The sequence below is a fragment of the Mandrillus leucophaeus genome, unplaced genomic scaffold, assembly GCF_000951045.1.
Source record: "Mandrillus leucophaeus isolate KB7577 unplaced genomic scaffold, Mleu.le_1.0 Scaffold57, whole genome shotgun sequence".
Lineage (NCBI taxonomy): Eukaryota > Metazoa > Chordata > Mammalia > Primates > Cercopithecidae > Mandrillus > Mandrillus leucophaeus.
The window spans coordinates 4,790,296-4,793,325 of record NW_012106141.1 but is presented as its reverse complement, the minus strand read 5'-3'; the positions used below and the strand labels follow the sequence as shown (position 1 = coordinate 4,793,325).

The following is a 3,030-nucleotide window of genomic DNA, read 5'->3' as shown; positions in this document are numbered from 1 at the left end:
AATAAAAATAAGAAATAAAAATAAAACTTTAAACACCCCCCTACCCAGCAAGTGACTGAACGGACCCCCTCTTGGCCAAGGAGACCCCAGAGAAATCTTGAAAACCAAGTTTCTGGCCATGACGGGATGGGAGGTTGCACGCGCCCCGTAGTGCCCCATCCCTTGATAACCTCCATTAGACTTTCTTCCCTAAGAGCTACACAGAAACCGGCCTTTTCAAAAGACTCCATACTGATTTCAACCAACTGCGCCTCCCTTTTGTGGTTTTAACACAAAAACCAACCAGCATTTTTTCTTGATAAGAGACCACGGATCATGGAGCGGTTCTAACCAGTCTGCAGAGGATGCACAGTGAGGGTTTTTGTGCCCCCTGCTTCACCTTTGACATCAGAGGGCTGAAAACTCCACCCTCTGATCACACTAAGGCCAACATTTTTTTGTATCTGGGGCCCATAAGAGGCATGGAGCTCAACTGTGCATGCAGATGTTTCTCCTTTCATAAATATGCATGACTCCTCCCACAGCTTATTGAATATGTATATTTGGCCATGCTGCTCAGCATAAATTTCTATTCCCTTTGCCTCTTCCTCAAAGTGTCAGTTTCTGGATTCTGGCCAGAGGCCATGCTTCCCAGCCTGTCAGAATGGCCACCCTGCAGGCTGCAACTGTTTATGAGAAATAAAGCTCCTTTTTCCAAATTAACAACAGCAACAACAACAGCACCCTGCTCTTTCCCCCACTAGCTGCATGACCCTGGCTAAGAAATTACTTCTTCCTTGAGTTTCTCAACCTTGATGGAACAGGTCATCACTGGTTGCCTGAGGATCAGAGTCCCCTGTTTATTGGGGAGCCTCTGGGGGTGGGGTAGCACACAAAGCACTTCAAAGGCATCATCTTGTTGAACCTCCCACGAAGCAGGTACCAGCCCCCTTTTACAAACAAGAAGCTGAGGTCCAGAGGGGTTCAGGTCATCGCCACAGTAGGTGGGTGGTGGAGCTGGGACCCGGCAGCCTGGCTATGCCACTGGGATGGCAGTGCTGGGTCGCTGTGGGCGGAGAGCAGTGAGCATGTAGGACAATCCTGAGAGCTAGTGAGTAAGTGCAGGCCCCTCCCCTCTTTGCCCCTAAGAGGCTGACCCAGGAGGTCTGACTGGCCCTGAGAAAGTGACTGTTTCACAAGCTCCCTCCTATTCCCCACACCACAACGCTGATGCAGGGGTCCACAGAGCACATTTCCAAAAACACCGCTCAGGCAGTGCTGTCTACAAACCTCCAGCTGAGAGCTCAGGCTGAGAAGGCGAGGGATAATAACATGAACAGAATTCTAATAATAACGGAGCAAAGCCTCTACACAGTGCCAGGCCGTGTTCTAAACACTTTCACTCACTTAATTTTCACAATGATTTTCCAAGGTAGTGATTATTAGTGGCCCTATTTTACAGGTGAGGAAATAAGGTACAGAAAGCTTAAATAACTTGCCCATTGCCCTACAACTGGTAACAGCTGGTTAGTCAACTTTATAATAATAATAATAATAACAATTTTAAGATCTTTCCCCTGTATCCACCTGTGTCAGACAGTCTCCTGAGGTATGGGGAAGGGGTACCCAGGGAGCTTTTACTCAGGGAAGTAGAGATGTGTGTGGTTAAGGCCAGGGAGCCAGAGAGATTTGGCTGTCCCCAAGTCTGTCCTAGAGATGGAGAGATAGGGCACTGGGTTTTCCCTGAGCCCCAGCCTGCTTTCTAGATGCAAGTCTTGGCTGTGAGTTCCAGGAGGAGGGCTGGTGGGCAGTGCCAAATGAAGCTTCAGGGTAGGTGGGTTGGGGCTCCCACTTGCTAGGTCTAGTCTCCCTTCCCATGTCCAGGGCCCCAACAGGACACTTGGGGGTTCCTACCTTCTTCCCCTGGGCTGCTCCCATGGCACGAAGTGGGCACCAGGCCTGGGTGGGCTGCAGGGGCCAGGCTGGGGTCTTCCCTGATGGCGTTGATCTCAGGAGCCAGGACCCAAGGGGCTCCCGGGGCCAGGGCCCCCTGTCCTCTTGCAGCTCATTCTCCCAGTCACAAAGGCGGCTTTCACAGCTGCTCCTAAGCCTGGAGCGCCTCAGACAGGCTTAGGGCGATTGATCCTGACAGACGGGCCAGTGTCCCCAGGCGGCTTCCATGCCCTTTGTGGGTCCCTGCAGCTCCTCACCTCCCAGAACCCCGCCTTTCTCAGGAAGGGAAACTGAGGCAGCTGGGAGCCGAGGGAAGACGCAGGGCAGTCCTCTCACCACACACCGGTAGCTCAGGCGTGGCAGGTGACCTCTGGTTGGCCCAGCGGGCAGGACTTGGCCTTCTTGTCTTGCTGGGCACCGCTCAGCAGACAGGGCCAGAGAGTGGAGGCCATGGGCTGGCTGAGGTGCAGAGCTCTGGGAGGACTGCGTGGGGATGTCAGCTTCAGCTGGACGGCCCCATTAATAATAGACCTTTGAAGACGCTTGAGGTCCGGGGCTCTCCCACGGCAGAAACTCTGAGAGCGGACTCCTTCATTCAACTGGGCAGCAGGCTGCCTGGGAGGGCTGGAGGGTGGCTGGTCTGGGCTCAGGCCAAGAAAATATCTGGAGGCCGGATTTCAGGCCTGGGGCCAAGTTCTCAAAGTGCCCCCGGCAGTCACCCTCCTCCTCATTTGCCAGCCTCTTCCTTCTCCGTGATGCCAGCTTGTGGCCGAGGTTAAGGCTGAAGAGACCTTGGGCTTGAACTGTAGCTCTGTCCCCGAGAGTTGTGTGGCCTTGGAGGCACGATGTCGTGCGCGTGTGTGTGTGTGTGTGTGTGAAGCACACTGCACAGAGCTATATGCGGTAAGGTGTGTGTGTACAGCTCGAGCCATCGTTTTGTGAAAGCATAAATCAGAGCATGTCGCTCCGTCTTATCTGTCACCTCACCAAAGGTGGTGTAACAGCTGCCCCCACTGCATGGGGCTGTGGGGATGCACAGAGCATCTGGCAAACAACAGTTCCTCAGAGAAGTTAGGCACTGCTGCTATCACACTTCTA

The 3,030-nt window shown here is 53.4% G+C and overlaps 1 protein-coding gene across 1 annotated transcript in view; it reads right to left on the bottom strand.

The window, feature by feature from the left end:
• The window catches only part of FAM107A (family with sequence similarity 107, member A), a 67,608-nt gene extending 64,980 nt beyond the window's left edge, over positions 1-2,628 (bottom strand). Inside the window, exon 1 of the mRNA XM_011998362.1 lies at positions 1,894-2,628. Within this exon, the coding sequence (XP_011853752.1) occupies positions 1,894-1,917 (24 nt within the window). The 5' untranslated portion in view covers positions 1,918-2,628. The remainder of the gene's footprint in view (positions 1-1,893) is intronic.
• Between the last annotated feature and the right edge of the window lie 402 nt (positions 2,629-3,030).